This window comes from Homarus americanus, unplaced genomic scaffold, assembly GCF_018991925.1.
Source record: "Homarus americanus isolate GMGI-L3 unplaced genomic scaffold, GMGI_Hamer_2.0 scaffold40919, whole genome shotgun sequence".
In the NCBI taxonomy this organism is placed as follows: domain Eukaryota; kingdom Metazoa; phylum Arthropoda; class Malacostraca; order Decapoda; family Nephropidae; genus Homarus; species Homarus americanus.
In genome coordinates this window covers 50603-74348 of record NW_024744049.1, presented here as the reverse complement: position 1 = coordinate 74348, position 23746 = coordinate 50603, and the positions used below count along the sequence as shown (strand labels likewise).

The following is a 23746-nucleotide window of genomic DNA, read 5'->3' as shown; positions in this document are numbered from 1 at the left end:
TGTACAGGTTGCCTTGATATACCAACTTCACAAGCACCAGATTTGCATATACAGTGTACTGTACTCAGTTTACATTTTACCACCCAAATTTGGGTTAAAAAGTACTGTAACCAACTGGGGTTTGTATACAAAGAGCTTTTAATTTTTCTCACTCGTATACAACGTGGGAGAACATCTACCACACCATATGCCAAAAGGACGCAACCAGAGCACAAATCTGGGCACTATTTTCCCTTTCCCATAATCCCCAGGCTGTAGGAGGTCTTAGCCATCACAGCTGAGCTACCTGTTCACTCACAAACCAATTACCGTAGTGTACTGTACTGTAAAAAAGCCTGGATAGCAACCCCCCAAAATTCCAAGATTGATTTGTGAAGCCTTATTGCCCTGACTAACCTCAATATCAAGGCCTTACTCCTCCCTGATAATGCTCTGAGTCATCCTTCCCACTTAAATATTATACTGTATCTTGCACCCTAGTCGCCAAATCATGTTTAAGCTGCCCAACACCTTCCTTATTCCAGCCAATGGATTGGGGAGTGATAACAAAATATAAAATGTATTACTGTACCGGCTATGTGATGCAAATATTATCTGAGGTGCCATGTATTGGAGAGTAACATAAAGTAAAGTTTACTCATTTTTAGTGTTCATTCAATAAAATTTACAGTACACTACAAGGAGTTTAATTACTGGTGCTGTACTGTATTGATATTAAGAGTATGTATGAAAATTTAGTACAATACACATGCATCGTCAAAAGGGGGACTGTCTGTAGCTGAAAATACCGTACGTATAACCCTTCTTATACTATGGAAACCTATCTTTGTCTAACCCAGTTTTGCTTATACACTATTGTAATGTATCAACCTTGTCTACAAACAACCTCAGGTATTAGTGACAACCTGTATTGGTAAGTCTTCAAGGATGACTGTTGTCTATAGCCATACAGTACTGTACAGCATACAGGACTTCTTTTTATGACTGACAGGTTTTAAAACCTAAAAATAAAGAGTTTGGATTTGGACTCAGTGACCAGAGGCCTAAGTGATCCTTAAGACAACCACCAGACCAAAAATGATTAAAACCCATCATAAAACCATAATTTGAATGAATAAGGAAAAAATGGTTCACAGTTAAAAAAAAATCTAACATTGGCCATCAGGATAGTGGTGAAGATGATTAAGTCAAGTATGCATTTCAAAGACCACTCATAGATGACCCATACATTGTGAAAGGAATACAATACTGAATTACCTTGTATCCCTTAGAGGCTTAGACTCTGAACAAGATGCCAAGAATTATTTCTCAGTCTCAGTTCATCACTGGACACCAAACATCCAGGATTAAAACTTCCTCTAAACAATGAACTAAATTAAAAATACCTGCGTGATTGTGGGTCTAAATTCTCAAACGTTAATGCATTTATTTTCTTGAATCTAGGAACAAGAAAATGTATTAGTCATAGAAAGTTGTCTTGTTGAAGTGAGCCATCAGCTTAAGGTAGTCTACTGTAAGTACGATGTAATTCATGATATGTTCAGCCACAAATTTTAACGCTTTTTTTTACATTTACTACAGTACAGTATTACTATTTAGTACCCCAGACTATGCAAAAATCCTAATGGAAATAAGCATCTGATGGCTTTGTTGGTTAAATTTGGTCAAACTGCCTTACTGTTTACCACTGTTTGTATACCTGCATTATCTATACACATGCTGAAATGTATTCATGCATTGCCTCAATGTAAACTTGTATAACAACTTTACTAATTTAATATCGATCTATTTAACTTAAAAAAAATTTCATGTCACTTTAAATTCATCTGGACACTAGCTTTGAGCAGCACAATTGATGATAATCAACAAAAATCAGTAAAAATTTACAATTCACATATTCAAGAGATGTTTCAGAGCAAATGGTTGGTCTTGTGGCTGCTAGACATGATTACCATGAGAAAAAAAAATCCCATATTATAAATCCATTTCTTATATCTCCCAAAGTAAAGCATCTAGCGTCAAATTTTATCAATAAGTTTATTTACTTTATTTTGTTATCATTTCCACCATTTATCAGCTTACTAGCCATTTAGGCAATCAATCTGTTCTTTGTCCGATGTCAGTATCGTACAGCAGGAACACCCAAGTACCTGGAGAAAACCTGCCATGTTTAGTTTGGCCACAGTGGATAACACCTTTTTTACCCAGGACGGACACACATACAACTGCACTGTACTACCAACACTAATATGAAACACCTACATAGGCCTTCATTAGATAGTAAGAAGCACCAGTATATAAATTTAGTCTTTACCAAAATTTATTCTATGTATCCTAAAACTAATGCCTCTATCTCTTAAACTTAAAAATCTATTACGCACTCAACTTTTTTTTTTTAACTAGAAGGAATTAAAACTGATACTATTAGTGCCCTACAAATATTCAATTTAAAAAAATAAAAATAAACCAGAAGTCACTCCTGTAGTCAACCTACTAAATGTGTTCTAACATCTCCAGCAACAAACAAAATTTTTACCATTCATTCCCTTAAGAATCTGGGGGAGGGATACTGGCTGGGGAATGAAGTTCAGTCTGTTAGGGTAATGTTAGTGGGACAGTGATAAGGTCTCTCACTACTCTGTCCTGGATCCAATCACCAGCTTGGGACAGATGTGAGAAGGGTGTTATCCAGTGTGACCCTACCAAACATAGCAGGTTTTCTCCGGGTACTCCCATCCTGTACGGGAATTCGTAGAGCATTATGGTGCAAACTAAACGATTGTGACATCATCATGAACCACACACACACACACACACACACAAAAAAAAGAATAAAAAAGCAGGTGGTTGTTATTTGTTAAGTTATGCTTATGACAGCATGGGTTTTGGCGGTGTCCTGTGGGAATAATGACTTACAGTGGGGTATGCTATAACGAATCTAATTGGTTCTAGAACCTTGTTCGTTATAGCATTCGTTCGTTATAGGATTAATCCGTTCCAGGCCCCCAAATACAACCACTTAACACTGAAAAATATAATATAAAATTGTAAAAAAGTGCATAAATATGCATCTAAACCCCTGAAATAAAGAATATCATTAAGACTTGTAATAAAAAAACAATAAATTAGCAAAAAAAAAAATTAAATAATGTTCGTTGTAGGAGTTTCGTTCGTTATAGCATTCTCAATTTTATAGGTAAAACCGTTCGTTATAGGAATATCGGTAGTAGGATCCGTTCGTTATAGCATACCCCACTGTACTATGCTACGTATAGTGTTTATTGTAGTGATGTACTGTAATTATGAATACTTGAGTCTTCGTAATAGTTACTGCAGGTCTCTATGTGCATATACAACATCACAGCCACTGCAACGATATGGTTCTTCTCCAGTCACCACCTTTCTTGTTTATAAACATCTCAGCAGTACAGAGCTAGTAACTCTATAGGGCATAGTTGTCATAGCGCAACAAAACTTTGAGTAGCCAACTATGCTGCCGTTCAATTGAAAAAGTAGTACAGTAAGTCCTCGTTTAACATTGCCCCCGATAACGTTGTTTCGTTATAACGTCGCAATTCTTTAGATACCCAAGATTCGGATAACGTCCTGCCGATTCAGTATAACGTTGTCACGGACTACTTTGTATGGCACATCACCCTCTCTCATCTTGGCGCGCTACACTCTCACCCGCGGAGAGTCACAGAGCCCCCAAGCGTCGCCAGTCTTTGTTAAGCTACCACAACGTTAACGCATGTTTAAGTGTTTTTGCTCTTAATACTGTACTCTAACCATTCAAAATGGCTTCCAAGCACCCACCAAGTGCTACTGATGCTAGTGTTGTGAAGAAGCAACGTAAGACCATTAGCCTTGCTACGAAAATGGAGGTTTTAAGCCAGGAGGAGGAGCCACCCGCCGGGTCTCAGTGACTCGCCACCCTCCTCTTCCGCTCCACTACCCACCACACACTCGCTCCACCACCTACGTCCATCAGAGAGTACAATACAAAATGATTTAATTTATATATATATATATATATATATATATATATATATATATATATATATATATATATATATATATATATATATATATATAGTATATATATATATATATATATATATATATATATATATATATATATATATATATATATATATATATATATGTATATATATATATATATATATATATATATATATATATATATATATATATATATATATATATATATATATATATATATATATATATATATATATATATATATATATATATATATATATGCTATTGAATTTCTGTACAGGTACTGTATATGTAATGTATTTTATGGGGCAAAGGGAGACTGGGAAACGTAACTCCCGTATTTTATCAATTTCTTATAGGGAAAATTGATTCCGTTAACGTTGTGTCCGTTAACGTCATGGTATTCCGGAATGGAACCATGACATTATGCGAGGATTTACTGTATTAAGAAAGCTACAAGTTGAGCAACTGAATGCAGCCCTGCACTGTTTATATACTTGTACAGTACATGCTGAGTCAATTGTTAACTTGTATGATGAATATCTATCTTTCTATCTAACTAATTAGCTGATTATTTATCTATCTAAGATCAAAATGGGCAAGAGTTCCAATGGTTAACCAGAAGTAGACAAGTGTACCACAAACACATCTCATTTATATTTCATGGTCTGCAAACAAAAGATAAACATACCAGTTCAAATGATGGTTTCAGTCATATTCAAGAGCACAGTAGTGAATTTTCTCTGAACGAACAGTAATTAAGTAGATCAACTGTCATGTACATTTTTAAAACTCTGCACAGATCTGGAAGTGGTAACCTATCCTGGGACTTCCATTTTCTGACATAGTATCTATGTTACTAAGTGAAGTTTCATTAAAACCAGGCCCAAATTTAAGTTACTTTCATAGTTGCCGTACGATTCATGTCTCGTGCTTACATTGCGTGCGGAAGGTGAGGTTAAGTTGTGCTTTCTTTAATTACCCTTTGACGATGGAAAATCGAGTGAGTTATTTTCAAAGAATCAACTTTTCCCAGTTGACATCAAATGAAAAGACCAAAATCACAGCAAAAGGAAGATCTACACCAGTTTTATCCATTCAACAGAATAGTACAAGCAGGAACAAAGAATATACATGCCAGTTTAACATCAGTGTTTATCAGAAATGTGAATGGCTCTATGGGTGTGATGAGGCAAGCTTTATTCTGCTTTCCATGCTTATTCTTTGATGGGGACTCGTCAAGGACGAAAAGTGGTGTGACTGACTTGAGGCATTTGCCACAGAAAATAATGAAACATGAGCAGTCAGCCAAACACATGAATAACATGACTGATTTATTGTTGCTGGGTAAAGTGAACATTGCAGTGCAAATTGACACAGCATACAAGCTCTCAGTTGCAAAACACAATGAACAGGTGAGAAAAAATAAAATAAAAAAAGAGATGTGCTATCCAAAATCATAAACTGTGTAAAAAATTTTGGAAGATTTGAACTCCCTCTTAGAGGACATGATGATTCTATGAACTCCAAGAATCCGGGATTATTTCGTGGATTATTTGATTTTGCCTGTGAACTGGATTCTAACTTAGGTGCTCATTTAAAGACTGCTACAGTTTTTAAAGGAACATCCAAATCAATACAGAATGAAATTTTAGAATCTATGTTTGAAATTTGCAAAAATAAGATCAAGGAAGAAGTAAAGAATGCATAATATTTGGCAGTTATGTGTGATGAGACAATTTATATTTACGATAACACACAGATGGTAATTGTTCTTAAAGAGCTAAAGACTTTAATTGGTGATTGTCCACACAAGCTCATTGCCCAAACTTACAATGGTGCAGCTGCTCTAAGTGGAGTCAATAAAAGAAGTGTGTAACAATGCCCACTTTATCCACTGTTATGCACACCAACTGAACTTGATTTTGGAAAAGGCAACATCACAGAATACTGTACTAATGTTCGAGTATTTGTCAATAACTTGTCAGGAATACCAGCATTTTTTTCTAAGTCTCCACAAAGAATGGCTGCATTGGAGAATGTTGCTGGCCATCGAATTCCAAGGCCATCTGCAACATGTAGGATTTTCAAGAGCAGAACAGTCAATGCTGTGCATGAAATGAAAGATGCACTAATTGAATGTTGCAGCACACTGGAAGCATATAACTCAAGAGACACTGGATCTGCAACAGCTGGTATCAAAAGAATTGTGAATGATCCTGAGTTCGAATTTTGGTTGTAATTTTTCTCCAAAGTAATGCCTCATGTTGACATCATGTTCTATCAGCTTCATTCTAGAAATATTGATGCAGCAAAGGCTAATGCCTCTTTAAAAGTTTTTAATTTCGCAGTTCAGAAGTTAAGAGATGAATGTGATGCCATAGTGTCTCCTCCTGAGCAGAAGAGAAGAAAATTTAATACTGTACAGATAGATCAGCTGCCGCAAAGGAGGTCTGTGACGTAATTTTGCTGCACTGCAGAGAGATTCAGCTTTGTTAATTATTTGGAAACAAGCAAGTTACTTTCAGTGAAGAATTTTCCAGTGTATACCAAAAATTTCCCTAGTAATGAACTTGCACAAGCAGTTGCAGCCTATCCCTTGCTTGATAAAGACAAATTGAGAACTGAATTTATTGTACTGTACACAACAGAAGATTTGTGTAAATCAGAAAGTCTCATAGACTTGTTGGAGAAGATGAATGACAATCATCTACAGTCAACATTTCCAGACACTGTCAAGTTCATTGACAACGGTAGAAGCAGAAAGGTGCTTTTCAACTTTGAAGAGAATTCAAACTTTTTTGCACAGTACCATGGTGAATGACAGACTGTCTGCTTTAGCAATGATATCCATTGAAAATAAAATGATAACAGAAATGAAGGATTTTAATGAAAAAATAATAAACCATTATGCTACATCAGAGCCGACACACCGATTTTATTTTCGAGTAATACTACCATCACTACCTCAGCCATCCCTACCACCACCACTACTATGCCCTGGAAATCCGTGGACATCAACTCATACCTGAGGTAGGTAAAATTTGTGTACCCTACTGTTGTGTGAAACTTGCAGTCCTTCCATTTTATTTTACCATGAGCCGCCACTGATACCACCATTATAAATAAGTGCAAGGTTTCAGAAATCCAGTTGTCTCATTTGTCATCTCTACCTAGTCCAACCTTATTCTGTTGCCAATGAATGACTGTGTAAATCAGGTTTGAAAAATTATTACAAATGGAATGAGTATTTAATGCATACAGTGGGGTATGCTATAACGAATCTAATTGGTTCTAGAACCTTGTTCGTTATAGCATTCGTTCGTTATAGGATTAATCCGTTCCAGGTCCCCAAATACAACCACTTAACACTGAAAAATATAATATAAAATTGAAAAAAATTGTAAAAAAGTGCATAAATATGCATCTAAACCCCTGAAATAAAGAATATAATTAATACTTGTAATAAAAAAACAATAAATTATTAAAAAAACAAAAGAAAAAAAAATTTGTTGTAGGAGTTTCGTTCGTTCTAGCATTCTCAATTTTATAGGTAAAACCGTTCGTTATAGGAATATTCGTAATAGAATCCATTCGTTATAACATACCCCACTGTATATATGTATTATAAAATCCATGGCCCTTCAGGCACTTATGCCCTTTAATGCATGAGTCGACTTGGCAAGTATGAACTCCACATGCTTCCCTGTTGGGCGCTATAAATGCTTTTGTGCATTGCCTTGTACAGGATGCAAGGGGGTGTCCAATAAACTAACCCCCGCACAGGGCAAATTGTAAAAAAAAAAAAAAAATAAATATATAAAGATATTGTATCACTCCAAACTTATTCATGAAATCAAAAGTTTTGCAGAAGGAATAAACTTGGGGGATCATATGGCAACAAAATAGTTTTCACATAAAGTTTCCATATAAATTTGGTTAGGTTAACTAGAGACTAGTTAATCTAATCTAAAATTGGATTTGGCTAAGTTTTGTGAGTAATTTAACCAAGGACTTTAACACACCAAAACATTACCTAACTAATTTAAATTTTTTGGGAATGTTTGTTGTTCAATACCCTCAATACAATTTATGTATATTAACCCACAACTCCCTTTTTGTAAATACCCTGCTTATTACAGGATTTCATATTATTCAGTCAAACATACTAAATTTAAAGCATTATATTTAAATCACCCGGTATACAGTACAGCACACGCGAAATTTAATCATAAGATACTGATAATTTAAGAGATACTTGGCTCTTTCAAAACTAATAAAATTAACCCCTTGTTTACAGAATTTCTCTCTGAGGTGAATAAAATTATCTGGGATTAACCAAATAAAATATAGAAATTGGTGTCATGTTGTGAAAGAGTTAATATGACCCTCCCTAAATATAATAAACATTCAACCCAATTACAAAAAGTTGTCAATGGAGAAATCCTAACTTTACCTACAGACACCAGATCTGAGTTTATGGTTACAAGAGCAGACTTTAGTTTATCCGTTTGCCGCTCGTTTCGTCACCAGCCAATTGGGCAATCGCTCGATTCTCTGTTATACTCTGTTGGTAGCTTTGTGGGAACATATGGGTTCATCACTTAAATCTAAATAATTGAACTAAAATTTTGACAAATGCAGTTTGCTGAGCTGTCCATTGCGCAATTTTGTACCGTTAACTATAAAATATGGGATTTTTTTTATTCTAACTATATTTAAATCACCTACTTTGAGTAAAATTATTCATAACCTAACCTAACTTAACTTAACCTAACCTCACCTCACCTCACCTTTCAGAAGTCTAACAAAAATTGGTAAACATTAAGAAAAGGGTACAGTAACGTTAAACAAAATCTTCTGGATTCTATATATATAAATATTTGTTACTTAGTTATACCTATACATGACGTTAATTGTTACAGCCCCAATAACCCCAAAACAAATGGGTTATTTCTGCTTCCTAAACAATATAATTTATTTTACGTTCTTTTCAGTTTTCATCTCTGAGGAGATGTCGTCGGCACAATAATAACTGACATCATCCAGTCGTGACCAATGATGTATCGATATCATCCCGCGATTTTTTTTTGACCAATCATATTTTAATTTTTTCAAAGGAAGCAGCCTGGGTTTGGATTTGAATTTCAATGACCAGTGTGACAATGGCCATGGTCGAAGTTGGGTGTAAATCATGCTCTTACGATTATTTTTAGTTTATTGCCGAGCTTTACGAGAAATACGATCATTCTATCAAATTCTTACGTAATCACTGTGTTCTGCCTACGTCTGTTGAGTGCCCACACTGTAAATTGCCTTGTACATACAGAAAGGAAAAGAACCAGTGGTTCTGTAATTGGTCAAGGAGGAACGTACTTCACCTGTGCCACCTGAAGAAGAGTCCGACGAGGAGGAGGTCGATGACCCTGAACCTGTCCCTGGTCCTTCCACTTCTAACTAAGGTATTGTTCTTTCGGACATGGTGCGCCCCAAAGTTTTAAAGTACTGAAACATTTAGGTTAGGTTAGGTTAGGTTAGGTTAGGTTAGGTTAAGCTAGGACTACTGGGGTGTACGGGGGCAGAGCCCCCAGGCTAGGGGTTGGGTTAGGCTCTCCTCCATTATTGGGGGGGGGGCTATAAATTTCCGACAAAAATGAAGGTCAGATTCGTTTAAAACACACCAAAATACACTGGAAAAACATATTGGTCAACCCCTAAGGACTCATGTTCTAAAGAAAAAATTTACCCAAAGTTATAACTATGAAGCTAGTCCAATTTTGAAATTGACTTTGCATTTTATTAATTTTGGTTAATGAAGTGATTCTATACTTGTATGTTTACGCTTGTTATCTTCTTCTAAAGGTACCCGCAGCTCTTTAAATACAGTACTATCAATTTACAACCTTAGAACACCAATGGCAAATACAATAATAATTTTAACATTTATTACATCACCACAATAAGCATCAGAGACCACAAATAGTTCCATATATCTGGGAAAAATACGATTTACTTGTATCGTATCAACTTCTAGTCTTATCATCAATGGTTCATCACGCCACCTAACATGCTGCAAGCACGTTGTCATCTCCTAACCTTATTTACACACAATTCACTTGATGATTATCGATAAAAATAAGGAAATATAACCAAAATATCATTAACTTCAGAATCTCTCTCATCATAATTCATTGTACCTTGAATTTCCTGTGAAAATACAATAAAAGTGTACTTACCAACAGAGCGGAAGCCTTGTTTACACTGGAGGAAGTCAGACTGTCAGCTGCTCTGCGGGGGAGGAATCTTGGCCTTAAAGGGAGAGTAATAATAATTTTCCATCAGTTTAATCATAAAAGTTCTCATTGATTGAACTTAGTACATGGCATTTAATCTTTAAAATAGCCATACAATATCGCATTAGCTCAACGTGATAGATAATATTATATATGCAGTAAAATAATCTAGTAAATTCATATTGGTTCAATGTAATAATGCTTATTCGATAAAATTGGCGGCAAACAAGCTCACGGTAATTCAACGTGGCAGATGGTAGTTAATTGGTCAAATCTGTATACAAACTCACAGTAGTTTAACCTGATAAATTTTATTTTATTGGTAAAATCGACATACAAGTGCACAGTTGTTAAATATGATAGATAGAGATAGAGATATTGAGGTTCTTTCATCACTATTAACCTACAGTTTCTATTTTTTATTATACAAAAATTTAAGTGCAGTCAAAATTCAATCATCGACATTAAACTTCTCCATCTTAGCTAAACAAAATATGTCTTGTTTCTAATTAAAGCTGTTGCAATATACTGTATAAGTCCATCGCTCTAGTTTGGTCTGGACGTGCAACAATGTTTCAAGACAATGTATCTTGGTGTGTACGAGGCTATCTTACTTTCATTCCAAGATAAACTGAGATACAAATTAAAGGAATTACTGCCTATAAATTCAATGTTAAGTTTTGTATTTGGGGTTAATGTGACCATCTGTATTTATTTCATGGGTGTACTGTACTAGCCAATCATGATATAAGTTGTATGTCAAAGATATGCTTACGTCTATACGTTTTAACTTTGCTTCAGGATTTACCAGTGACAGTAGTGAGGACAGTACAGTGACATTAGTAAGGACAGTACAATGACAGTCGTGAGGACAGAACAGTGACATTAGTAAGGACAGTGCAATGACAGTAGTGAGGACAGTACAGGTACATACAACCTTTTCGGAGTGAGAGTTGTGAACTCTTGGAACAATCTACCAAAAAGCATTGCGACGGCACCGAGTGTGAGCTCTTTCAAGACCAGACTTGACTTGACTGGAGCAGGTTCAGGTACATTCAGGAGCCGGTGCATGCCCAGTACTTGCCGACAGTGCGTAACAGAGACGTGACCGATCGCCCGAATGGCGAACGAGCAGCAGATCAGTGGTGAAGAGGATAATAGTAAAAGTAAAAGACATTAGTGAGGTGCAGTACAGTGACAGGCCCCCAAGTCCCTTCTATCATTAAAAAACAATAAAATATTAATTGCCTTCAGACGCTCAAGACTTATCTCTTATCAACATCTCCTACAAGTTGGCCACGCCCAGGTGAACAGAGACACCTGGAGACACTGTGACATAGGAGACGATCAGGTGCGATAATAACCTAACGTAACCTAATCCAATATCATCTAACCTAACTTAACCTAACCTCATTTAACCTAACGTAATATAATCTATCTTACCTAACCTAACCATAACCTAGGGTATTTAATCGTCAGGTGAAAATGAAATAGGGGGTTAAGCTCTATAATCTAGGTAATTTAAACTAATATAATTACACATATATTAACAGAAAAATATATTTAGAACAGAGTAAAATCTTGAGAGAGAGAGAGAGAGAGAGAGAGAGAGAGAGAGAGAGAGAGAGAGAGAGCCCACCCCTCCTCCACCAATTAGCCACCTGGGCAGACATAATGAGGAAGGTCATTCATTACTCCTACCCTCCCTATACTGACACCTATTGTTAAGATCGTTTTGTCTGTCTGTCTGTCCGTCTCAAATGCTCTTAAATCATACGACTCCTTCCGTCCATTTAATAAAAATAGATTGATGGATATTCAGCAAAATCGTTATATAATTATATTGTTGATTCACATACTCATACAGTTCAGCATGTATACAGTCAATGTAGGTATATAGTTTCAATATGTATACATAGAATAGATATATAGTTCAACATGTATACAGACAATACAAGTATATATTGTACATAAACCAAGATGATTTGTTTACTTGTCAGACGCTTTACATATATAATTTATTCGCCACCAAATAAAAAAAAAGTTAAAAGAAATAACTTGGTAACTTCAAAAACAAGGAAGACCAAGTTTAATTAATTCTGGCCAGAGGTTGAGTGTTGGCTGAAGAAGAACTCATGTATAACTAAAGCTCTATTGAATATATTAAACAGAGATCAGTTTCTCATACACGATGATTTATGGTTTTCATGATGTGAGGAGGAGAAATAAATTAGTGACGATAGAGATAGGCAACTAGATAGTGGGGCGATGGTGTGCAGGTGACCACATGCACCTGGGAGATAGGGCCTTTAACGAGCAGGTGGGAAACTCATTAATTCTCGATGATATAGTTTCAATATACACCACCTTCCTGTGATACCATTAACTACTTGCAATATATCGACTATTTTATAAATCTATGTTTTAGAATACATATAATATTATACGTAATGCATTTTAAAACAATACTGAAAGATCATTAACTTGTAATTGACAACTATAGCGACAAACAAAAATCACACAATTTGAAAACTGTCAACAAGTGGCGGTGTGGACCATATATAAGGGAAGTGAGGTGGATCTGGGGTGTTGAGTGACCTTTGATGTGTGTGTGTGGGTGTGTGGGTGACTGTGTGGGCAAGATGGGGCTGTTTCAATCGTCTCCTGCCCTTTTGCTGCCTCCACTACTACTACTGCTTCTGCTACTGCCTACTGAATCAGTTACGCTGGTGAGTTTGTGGATCTTCTCGTCTGCTGGAGGTGACTGGTTATGCTTTACTGTTTTCGTTGCAGGGAAGTTTGTTATTGGTGTATCGTGTAAGACCTTGTTGTGGGTATGTGGTGCCGTTGTTGACAGATCCTTTATGATGTACCCCCCCCACACACACACTATACAGACAGACATTCAGCAGGACACTAAAACACTGACCTTTACAGTAGAAGATTCACAAGATACGTAATATATTCTCAGTCTTTTTCATAAGTATTTATTTTTTTCCTTAATAATAAAGTCTTATACTTGCTGGTGACACAAAATATCAAAATTGAAGTAAACTACAAAAATATACCGTACATACAATACTATGGAAATTCTGTTTTAACAAGATGATTAACGTAATTGATTAGGCTATGAAACTGTCTTTACTCACAAGGAACGAGATAGGCTATTACTATAAGTGGCGAAATGGGGTCGAGATTCTAACCTAACCTAGCCTAACCTCACCCCCCCCCCCAAAAAAAAAAATTGTAGTATGGTGGTTAATTTTCAGGTGAACTAAGCTGGGCTGGATATTCTTTATGTAATCTGAGGTAAGAATACTTGTGAAATTTTAGCTTCTCATCCTCACGATTATTACAGCTTATAACGGATCACCTGAAGATTAGACCCCTAACTTATTTCACCTGATGATAAGTTAAGTTAAGGATAGGTTAGGCCAGGCTAGACTAGGTTAGATTAGCGTTTGGCTTAGTTAAGTTAGATTAGGTTAAATTTAGTTTAGGCTACGTTTCCGTAAGGTTATTTAATCAAAATACGAGGCAGATTATCTAAAGCTGCATAATACGGACAATGTAAGGGCACTGTATCATACATTGATACTGTGAGTGCACTATACTTGTACACATTGTCTACACTAGTACATCATATTTTCTATACTCAGATGGTGATGAAAGATGATGGTGATCGTGTAGTACCTCTCATAGGTGCCAGTCATCATCACACCACTACTGTCCTCAATGGCGCTACACACCACAGATTCGACCTGGATGGCATCAGAGCGCGAAATATGCCGGACAAGGAGCTGGTTCCTCCCCAAAATGGTGTAGAGGGAACGACTATACAAGACACCGCCGCTAATATCCCCACCAACACAAACGGTATTCCATCATATTTTGTTTCCCCTTTTACAACTTGTACTGCAAATTGTTCCATAATCTTGTCTGATAAAAAAATATATAAATACTAATGGTCAGCTTAATCATTCGTAATCTATATTGTAAAGTCTCTCTTGTGACAGGTATTGTTGTGGAACGTCGTCTTCTGCGTCTGGCCGTGTTCGCTGACCCCTCCCTATTACAGCTGCTGGCCTCCACCCAACCTCATCACCCACCCACCGCCGCCCACCGCTACATCACTACAACCATCTCGGCGGTAAACACCTCTTTTTATGACCTTAATGTACGTACAAAAAGTATCTTTACGCTTGAGTCAGATGAATTCGAAAATGAACACTGCGACTCCTTTTGTCTCGGTAGAGTTGTCAAATTCCTTTTGCCGTTGTGTCATATTGTCTAATACAAAATCGTAGAGATACTTTTTTTGTAATGTGTGTAAGTGATCATAGTTTACATGATATACAAAGTGTCTAAAAAATTTATGCACCTCTGCCTTACAGATTTTTGTGACGATCGCGTGAATGATTGTATCACAACAGTAACATTGTCCACACTTATTGACGCGCGAGGATAACCACAGTATAGATTTTATATATGTAATGTTTTGTCCCAGAGGCCTTGTTTCCACCAGTCACCTTAACAGAGAGACAAATAGATATTTATTCTCTGAAATATTCATAATAAAATCATGTTGGTTCAGCTCGAGCGTTTGAACAGTCAGCTTCTCCATAAAATTAAGCCAACTGTGTGTCTGGTAGGTCGAGGAGCTGCTACAACAAGGGGTGGGCTCGAGCGTAGAGTTGAAGATCAAACTGGTAAGCATAGGCGTGTGGGCGGAGAACGGGGCACTACCGCTCAAGATACAGGGATTGGCAGGCAGCGCCTTGCATTCCTTCTGTGGGTGGGCCAGCCAGAGAAGACCACCGTGGGAGCATCCGTCACACTGGCACCACGCAATACTCCTCACAGGGTCAGTCTTATCCTCATTCTCTCTCTTCTTCGTCCCATTTTACTTTTCAATGACAAAAGTAATTATAAGAGGTGTAAAATAACAAAAGAACATTAAAAATGATGTAGAATAACAAAAGAGCATTAAAAAATCGGTAACCAAACAATGGGTGATTACGTATTCCGGCTTCCACTCAAGCAGTTAACGCCCAGTGAACATATATATATATATATATATATATATATATATATATATATATATATATATATATATATATATATATATATATATATATATGTTATTTCTATGTAAATCCACAATGAAAATGGAAACAACGGAGTACCTAGCTTGAATAAAGACGGTTAAGGTGGCTGTTGTTTATTTTTCCTGATTTTATTTAAGATATATATATATATATATATATATATATATATATGTTTTTACGGGATCTGCCTACCAGGGCACAAGTCAATGACCCACGTCAGGGCATGGAGGGGCGAAAATATAATAATAATGATAATTAATAAGCTAATAAAAATTCACAAAAAATATATAAAATACTAAATACAAATAATATAATAACAATAATAATAATATTAATGTAGGCTAATGAATAAAAAAATTAAATACAAATATCAATAGTGAGAAACAATTATATGTATGCTGTGTTGTCAAAGTAAGATAAACAATTGAGACCTTGCAATTGTATGTAAATGAGGCAGAAAGACAGATCAGCAACCTGGGACTTGGTCACAAGTTTTGTGATGCCATATGGCAGCAGGGTCTACCATTAGACAACACATTATCCTTCCAATATCTTCCCAGGCGGAAGTACCTCTCTGTTTGATAGCTGCCTACTACCTACTACCTACATTTGCCATATAAGAAATATTTATTTACTTCCCAAACACAAGGTCAAAACTTCTTTTTTCTTATAAAGTCTTTCATCTTACTACTCCTTCACCCAGTGGCTCCATATTTTTCCTTCATTTTTAAGTTATTCATCATAGGAGTATTGTATTCGCTTTTGTAACTATCCTTTTGTGTTTCGGTCTTTTAAATATTTTTAATTCAAAGTCTTCAACGTAAATATGAATGACTTATATAGGTTAAAATACTGGCAAGCCCAGTCAATGCCCTGTCTGTCAACACCACCTTATATACCTACACTACCGCTCCTCCCTCTTGTAACCCAACACAGTAATAATCTCTCTCGCCCTTTGCTCCAGGAACGATCTGTTTGAGTCGACGTCGTCCTCCCTGGGCGTGACCTACGTGGGCGGTCTGTGTCACCCTCTCACCTCCTGCTCTGTGGTGAACGCTCAATCCTTCAAGAGCGTGTATGTGGCCGCCCACGAGCTGGCTCACTCCATGGGGGTGCCTCATGATGGCGCCCTTCACTGCCCTAAGGAAGGCTTCCTCATGGGTCAAAGTCTCACCCAGGAGTCCTTCCACTGGTCTACCTGTTCCAAGGACGCCTTCGCTGATATAATAAAGTATGTTATGAACACTGACAGTAGGACTTGGTGAAGTAATCAGTAACGCAAAACATTGGGTATAAACATCTTTGTAGTAACTTTCAAACATTTTGCTTTCATGCATAAAGTCTTCGTTACCTCTAAAAAGTTTTTGGGTAAATTTTGTTGTCATGAACAGTGTAGCAGAGACACACAGGTCATACAGTGTATCATCGTTCGTTTTTTATTCACATCTTGGCCAATGGCTAGGATCAAGCACCCACCCCATCTTACACTGACAGTAATGTCTTCTAAATATCCTCCCCGGTGTTCCATCTACAGGAAGGACAAGTGCATGGAGGTAGTCCAAGTGGTGGGACGGGGGACTGTACCCATCGAGCTGGACCATAACCGAGGTGGACCCCCTGGCCATAGGTATACAGCGGACGCTCAGTGCATCCTGGCGTTTGGCACCAACTACAGAGCGATGGAGTCCACCAGGGTGAGTATCTCTGCCTTTTTAGTTTCAAACTCAGGTTGGGGAATTTTTATCTTTGTAAAAGGAAAGACGTGCTGTAGTATTTACCGAAGAACCGTAAGTACTGTAACAAGAAAATTATGACACTGAAAATTTATTTCTGATATCGTATAAGGCAGTGTAGTTCATGAAAACTTAAAGAAAGGGAACTTACAGGTATATAAGGTGTCTCATCGGGCTAATATTGAATTTAGAAGTTCATCACTTTAAACACTGAAGAATTTACAAACTCTTAACTCTTGTGTCATTTGGTGAACTATTTCAAGCACCTACCGTGTCTCCTTCATGTTATGTAGAACATCTGCGAGTACCTTATGTGTACCAACGGCCTTAAGAGCCAGGGAGCGCATCCCGCCCTGGCCGGAACCTCCTGTGGCAACAACCTTGTCTGCGTCGCCGGCACCTGCCAGAAGAACGTATTCCATATACTGCAAGAAATAACATCCGTTGTGCTGCCTACACTACCAACCACTCTGCCGCCCATTTGGCCGCCAACCAGGCCACTCGAAGGAGGCTCTGTGTTTCCCCCAGCTTACATCCCTAGTGAGGTAAGTGCTGATGACGTCATGTTCTGGAGTGCTAATGGAGAGCGTTTCCTGTTGTCTATTTAATATTTTCTCAATTGATCCCCCCCATTCTTCTTTTATCTCTGCCACTGTCTCCTCTCCTCACTACCTGTCTTTGAAATGTGAAACGTGAGATTGGGTCCCATAGGCCTAACAGTCCATGAAGGGCAGTGTGGGTTCAGTATATTAAATATTTAGCTGTCAGAACATTAGGAAGGAGCGTGTCCGGCACTGCACCCAACCGCTCTCACTTCCCCAGCTGTAAAGTTAGGAACTCATTCACAACTGGGAGGACTGGGGGTGTCTTGGGAGCAACTAAGTGACCCTTTATTAAACAGGATTATAATAATATATCACCTTGACTTAAATCTGACCCAAAAATACTGAAAACATCAACATTTTGTCAATAACATTGCAATGAAATTTGTTATTTATTCAAATTCATTGGTATTATCATGCAAGTCTTTAGAACCTTCAATTGTACAGTAGCTAAAACAACTATCTGTGCATACTTTGTGGGAAACAATATGAGACCGTGGACGATATATATTGGTATATGAGGACTGTCACTAGTCACACGTAAAACTTCGGAGTATATCGACCCCCACCTGCACAGATAGTTGTTTTAGCTACTGCACAATATACATATCTAATAAAATCTGTCATTACCTCCCTCTTCCACAGGTGAGCATCTTACCTATCCCACTCCGCTGCACGATCCTCCCACCCTTCCTCCACTTCTTCATCGGTTGTTCCTCCACCTCCTCTTCTGCCGGCGATTCTTTAGGGCCAGAACACTCATTGACTCGGGGACCTTTACCTTTCCCTGCGCTAGGAGAGAGTGGCATCATCGTCTCCCACAAGGATATTAACGCTGACGAAGGAAACTCTACAGATATCCTTCACACACCCTCGGGAGCTCAAAAGATCCTTAGGGAGTTATCTATCTATCTGAATTCCCTAGGTAGTCTCTCACCCTCTTCTGGAAACGTCACAGTCCCTCCCAGCGTTTCCACAGCTTCTTTCACTGTCCTAGCCATTCCTAGCGCTCTCTCAGCCGATCCCAGCACCCTTTTAGCCTCTACCAGGGATTTTCCAGATTCACGCAGCACTTTTACAGTTCTCAGTCGTGTTATGGCCGCTCCTAGCTATGTTACATCTTATCCTAGCAGCTTTGTCACATCTAGCTATGTCACATCCTCTACTAGCTATGTCACATCCTCTTCTAGCTATGTCACATCCTCTACTAGCTATGTCACATCCTCTAGTAGCTATGTCACATCCTCTAGTAGCTATGTCACATCCTCTCCTAGCAGCTATATCACAGCTAGCTATATTACATCGTCTACTCGCTATGTAGCATCTAGCTTTTTCACATCCTCTCCTAGCTATGCCACATCCTCTCCTAGCTATGTCACATCCTCTCCTAGCTATGCCACATCCTCTCCTCGCTATGTCACATCCTCTCCTAGCTATGTCACATCCTCTCCTAGCTATGCCACATCCTCTCCCTAGCTATACCCACATCCCTCTCCCTAGCTATGTCCACATCCTCTTCTAGCTTCTGTCACATCCTCTCCTAAGCTATGTCATCCTCCTCCCTAGCTATACCCACATCCTCTCCTAGCTATGTCACATCCTCTTCTGCTTCATCCTCTACAAGCTATGTCCATCCTCTCCTAGCTATGTCACATCTCTCCTAGCTATGTCATCCTCTCTCCTAGCTTCTGCCACCACACATCCTCTCCTAGCTTCCTCTCCATCCTCTCCTCGCTATACCACATCCTCTCCTAGCTACGTCACATCCTCTCCTAGCTATGTCACATCCTCTCCTAGCTATGCCACATCCTCTCCTAGCTATGTCACACCTTCTCCTACCTATGTCACATCCTCTCCTAGCTATGTCACACCTTCTCCTAGCTATGTCACATCCTCTCCTAGCTATGTCACATCCTCTTCTAGCTATGTCACATCCTCTACTAGCTATTTCACATTCTCTCCTAGCTATGTCACATCCTCTCCTAGCTATGTCACATCCTCTCCTAGCTATACCACATCCTCTCCTAGCTATACCACATCCTCTCCTAGCTATACCACATCCTCTCCTAGCTATGCCACATCATCTCCTAGCTATGTCACATCCTCTCCTAACTATGCCACACCCTCCCCTAGCAGCTTTGTCACACCCTCTCCTAGTTATGTGTCGTCTTATCCTAGCTATGTCACATCTTCTCCTAGCATCTTGGTCACGTCTCCCAGCAACTATGTAATATCTTCGCGCTACGGCACAGCCTCTCCTAGTCCCAGCATCATCCCAGCCTCCCCCAGCATCGTCCCAGCCACTCCCAGCAAAGATGTACTGAACGATGTGGAAATAACACAGTCTCTGGTAGAACCTAAAATAGAACACGTACAAAAACGAAAAAGAGAAAACGGACCTGAATTGATTCATGGACAAACTTATATTGATGAAGACGAGATGGACTTTGTAGAAATGGATCAAATTTCAAACCCCGGGAATAAATTGATCAATCAAGGAGAGGAATTCAGAGTTGCTAATAATGCAACTGGAAACGAAGGAGAAGAGAGTGAAGAGGAGAGTGATGTGATACTAACCTTAGATCAAACGTCAATAAACAATAACCACACAGAGATGACTCCCATCGACCCTACTAAACCTATGGTCCACAGAATCTCAGACCAAGAGCCAATCAATGGCGGTGAAGAAGAAGCTGTTTTCTCCGTGGGAAACTTCGACTTGACTGGCTCTGATTTCCATTTTAGCTTCCCGTCACAGTACTTCCAAGATTTATTCATCCCATTATTAAAGCGAATAACGAGAGGTGGATCCATATCATCCCAAAACACAACGAAAAACATCACGATACCCTCAACATCACCAACTAAGGCGTCAACATCTAATAGTAATTCTGGAGACGACGCTTCCACGAGTATAAAACACCGGAAAGGAACTAAGCCTATCAGGTAATATTAATTTCTAGTACCCAAGTTTAAAATTAAGTGTATATTAATTTTACCAAGGATCAACTGAGCAATTTAGCAACTTTTAGTATCAACAAAAACCTGAAAGTAAAATCAAATTATGAGTTTCAACATTGCTGTGTTTATCTTATCTCAATTATTTATTAACTTTGTCACGTTTGCTAGAATACTTATGTCAGATATATGTTCCCTTGGTAATTTCTATTTCAATACTTCTCTGCAGTTTGTTGCATAGTTTAATTTTCTTATCGGGGAATGTTATACTGTTTTCTGATTGATATTCATCTTGATAGCAGCTAGACTGTTCTGAATCCACTAAATTCGAGTACTTTACTATATATCACGATAATGATAACAGAATATACAGACACTTGAATAGATAGATACATGTACATGTATAATAATAAGTAAAAGCACAAATAAACACACATAAAGAGATTAACAGATACAGAAAGACAAATACTGTTTGGTATTTCCTGAAACATATTGTGAAACATTTTGGTATATTCGTTGTGATCTTTGGTGATAGTATAGTATTGTAGTATTTATTTAATTAATATTTATGTCAGGTAAGTAAACTAAAGTAGAATAAAATAAAGTAACATAAGATGCACTGCAGACTAGCCTTCCTCCGTGAGGCTGCCCGGGTGGAGCCCATCCTAGCTGTGACCGCTCCCGCCCACACCCGTGCCAACCTCATCGGCTCTTGTACCCGCTCTTGTGGGGGAGGCACCCGTCTCGTCACCCAGGTACAGTACTGTACATATACATCCCTCCTTGACACCACCACCACCACCCCTTACACTACCACCACTACCAGCATTGGCAACACCACCACCACTGACACCACCACCAGTTCAAATACACCTGTTCCATATACACGCTTCAGCTACACCTATCTCATAACCATACCTTTACCTCCCGCACCTTTACATGTTAGTGTTTTTTCTTAATATACCGATAATGTGTGTGTGTGTGTGTGTGTGTGTGTGTGTGTTCTGTGCACGTGAGAGTATAAATTTATATAAATACGCACGTGCATGTATCAGTATACCGGAGCGTGTGATGGCATGTGTGTAAGTGGGGTGTGTACCAGAGCGTGACATAGCGCGCGTGTATGTGTACCAGCTCGTGTGTGTGCGTCATTAACCTCAAGCCTCCCGTGTACAGGTGTGTGTGGATCTAATGAGCCCGGAGAAGCAGGTGGACGAAGAGTTGTGCGAAGGTCTTCCGAACTACAAGGCGCCCTTCAACCAGTCGTGCAATACCTTCCCCTGCCAAACCCCCGGGTAACGCCCTAATACACCTCCCCTACCAACCAGTCTTATCGCGTTTTCATCATCTTCTCCTTTACTCTTATCTATTTGCATATACATTTTTCATACCTGTTTCTCCTCGATTCTGGTGACTGACAACTGCCCCCCTCTCTCTCTCTCTCTCTCTCTCTCGCTTACTTATCACTCAAGATTATCTTTTAATGTCTTTTGGGCCATCTGTTTTTACACACATACCTTACAGAAAATAATTAATTTCCATCACTCCTTTAATTTAAAATTTTAAACCACTATGATTTAATATTAGTAAATACAATATGGTAATTCAGTATATTTTATCTCAGTTATTATATATTTTTTCTAGCAGTTAAAAAACTACAAAGGCTAATAATTCATTATTGTTTTCAGAGTTGTATGTTAATTTTTATAATAATTGATTTATCTTATTCAGTCCTGTGTTAAAACCATGCTCCTCTTTAACATTTATACTGTTTAATTGTACACACACACACACACCATCAGGACTACCAACTGTTTACCGAATTGAAGTCTACCACACTGGGAATATTTTTATTTTTTATTTTTTATGCCAGTTACTGTTTGTTTTAGGTCTTTCTTTTTAGTAGATGACGATTATTTATCCTGTTTTTGTACTCATGTTACTTATGTACTGTATGCTTTGCTCCAGGTGCGTTATTTAATTGTGTTTTTTTTTCAATATTTTACTTTGAGTGAATGATCAGCGGTTCTGTGCGATTCAACGCTTATAGTAATTTTGTATTATGAAAAAGAACATTCTTAATATTATCATGTGTGTAGTGTTACCGCTGTCTGTTACTGCGTCGTGGTCTCCGTCAGGTGGGTGGTGGGGCCGTGGAGTCTGTGTTCAGAGTGGTGTGGAGTGGGCCTCCAGCATCGTCTCGTCCAGTGTGCTGTTCCACTGGTGCCGGGCACCTCCTCCGTCACCGCTGGCTACTACCTCGCCCCTTCTAGGTGTATTGGCGACCAACCCAAGCAAGCTCGTCTGTGTGATGGCCCTTGCTTACCTGGTGAGTCTACTAACACGTCTCGATGATTTTACAAGTAATTATATGTCATCTTCTGATCAATAAACTGACCCGTGTACCAGATCTGGATCACCACTACTTTAGGCTGTATGTATGATAGAAGCACAAACAGACAAGAATTCTGGTTATTATTTATTGAAATTTTGATTTATTTTCATGGTAAGAGAACACCAGATTGTATTTTCACCAGAATCAGAACCCCCCAAAACTGGAAAGCCATTCATGTTATGTTAATATGTGTTACTTAATGATTGTTAATTTCTTCGCGACCCTCAGTTGACTGCAACCTAGAGAAGAACGTCTTACACCCTGCCTGCTACTACCTGTTGCAGGACACACCGCTCGAGCAGGACCACTCACAGTAGCCTCCTGCGCAACACTTCGTGGCAAAAGAGAAAGTTAATCGACTCATGGCTGTTTAAAATAACTCACAGAAGAATATGGAGTGCTCTAGTGTGTAAACATTAGCCTCGATCAGTGGTTCCCAAACTTCTTCAAATGACGCCCCTTTTGGTTTTTACTAAACCCTCACGCCCACCATTTTTCGAAATAAATGTAATCAAATTTCAATCATCTTCACACATTAAGCTTGTATTCATATTACTTTCAATATATACTAATTTGTAATTATTTCATCCCTGTATCTCGTGCATATGGGGAAGATTGAAATATACAGTACTGT

General features: G+C 38.3%; 1 protein-coding gene and 1 long non-coding RNA gene across 4 annotated transcripts in view; one reads left to right on the top strand and one right to left on the bottom strand.

Moving 5' to 3' along the window:
- The window catches only part of LOC121877631, a 92071-nt gene extending 81766 nt beyond the window's left edge, over positions 1–10305 (bottom strand). For 2 of the 3 annotated variants that reach the window (XR_006091031.1, XR_006091032.1), the window contains exons 1-2: positions 10260–10305; positions 9400–9528 (exon numbers count right to left, since the gene is read on the bottom strand). This is a non-coding gene — a long non-coding RNA (uncharacterized LOC121877631). The remainder of the gene's footprint in view (positions 1–9399; positions 9529–10259) is intronic. The other variant, XR_006091033.1, reaches the window with a different exon arrangement.
- Positions 10306–19425: 9120 nt separating this feature from the next.
- LOC121877633 (NADPH oxidase activator-like) lies at positions 19426–22016 on the top strand. Its single transcript, XM_042383441.1, has 3 exons — positions 19426–20705; positions 21343–21472; positions 21894–22016. The coding sequence occupies exons 1-3, from the start codon at positions 19426–19428 to the stop codon at positions 22014–22016; spliced, it is 1533 nt and encodes a 510-aa protein (XP_042239375.1).
- Positions 22017–23746: the final 1730 nt, after the last annotated feature.

What these genes read in the sequence shown, in the direction of transcription:
- LOC121877633 (XM_042383441.1), top strand. Translation starts at nt 19,426, where the DNA reads ATGTCATCCTCTCTCCTAGCTTCTGCCACCACACATCCTCTCCTAGCT. An exon ending in AAAGGAACTAAGCCTATCAG is followed by an intron (nt 20,706 to 21,342) that starts GTAATATTAATT and finishes GATGCACTGCAG; the next exon opens with ACTAGCCTTCCTCCGTGAGG. An exon ending in GCACCCGTCTCGTCACCCAG is followed by an intron (nt 21,473 to 21,893) that starts GTACAGTACTGT and finishes TCCCGTGTACAG; the next exon opens with GTGTGTGTGGATCTAATGAG.